The sequence below is a fragment of the Geospiza fortis genome, unplaced genomic scaffold, assembly GCF_000277835.1.
Source record: "Geospiza fortis unplaced genomic scaffold, GeoFor_1.0 scaffold1149, whole genome shotgun sequence".
Classification (NCBI taxonomy): Eukaryota; Metazoa; Chordata; class Aves; order Passeriformes; family Thraupidae; genus Geospiza; species Geospiza fortis.
Genome location: NW_005055055.1, coordinates 17,987 through 18,380, shown reverse-complemented (window position 1 = coordinate 18,380; position 394 = coordinate 17,987). Strand labels below are relative to the sequence as shown.

The window sequence follows — 394 nt, the reverse complement described above, 5'->3', positions numbered from 1 at the left end:
CTCCCCGGGCCGTTCCAATCGCGCCTTCTCCTTTCAGAGCTTCGGAGATGTCGCTGCGCGCCGTGCTCCGGGCTGCCGCCTCGCTGCCGCGCTGCAGTGCGTAGAATTCCCCTTCCTCCCCAAAACCCCCCAAACCCCAAACTGGAGGCACTGGGAAGTGTCCTGGAGTGACTGAGAAGGGTGGTGGGGACACTGGGAAGGGTGGTGGGGGACCCTGGGGTCACAGGGTGGTGGGAGTACTGGGAAGGGTCCTGGGCGTACCGGAGGCACTGGGCAGGTCCCTTTGGGGCCCTAAAGCCTCTCCCGACTCCCCAAAACCCCCTGACCTTTCTCCATGTCCCCTCCACAGTGCCGTCCCTGCTCATGCCACCGCCTCCTCCCTGTGCCCCGCGCT

At 66.0% G+C, this 394-nt stretch overlaps 1 protein-coding gene across 1 annotated transcript in view; it reads left to right on the top strand.

Moving 5' to 3' along the window:
* The first annotated feature begins 6 nt into the window (after positions 1-6).
* Positions 7-394, top strand: part of MRPS12 (mitochondrial ribosomal protein S12) — a 776-nt gene continuing 388 nt past the window's right edge. Inside the window, 3 exon segments of the mRNA XM_014311563.2 lie at positions 7-96; positions 350-390; positions 392-394. The exon segment at positions 392-394 is cut by the window's right edge and continues 388 nt beyond it. Of these exon segments, the coding sequence (XP_014167038.1) occupies positions 48-96; positions 350-390; positions 392-394 (93 nt within the window). The 5' untranslated portion in view covers positions 7-47.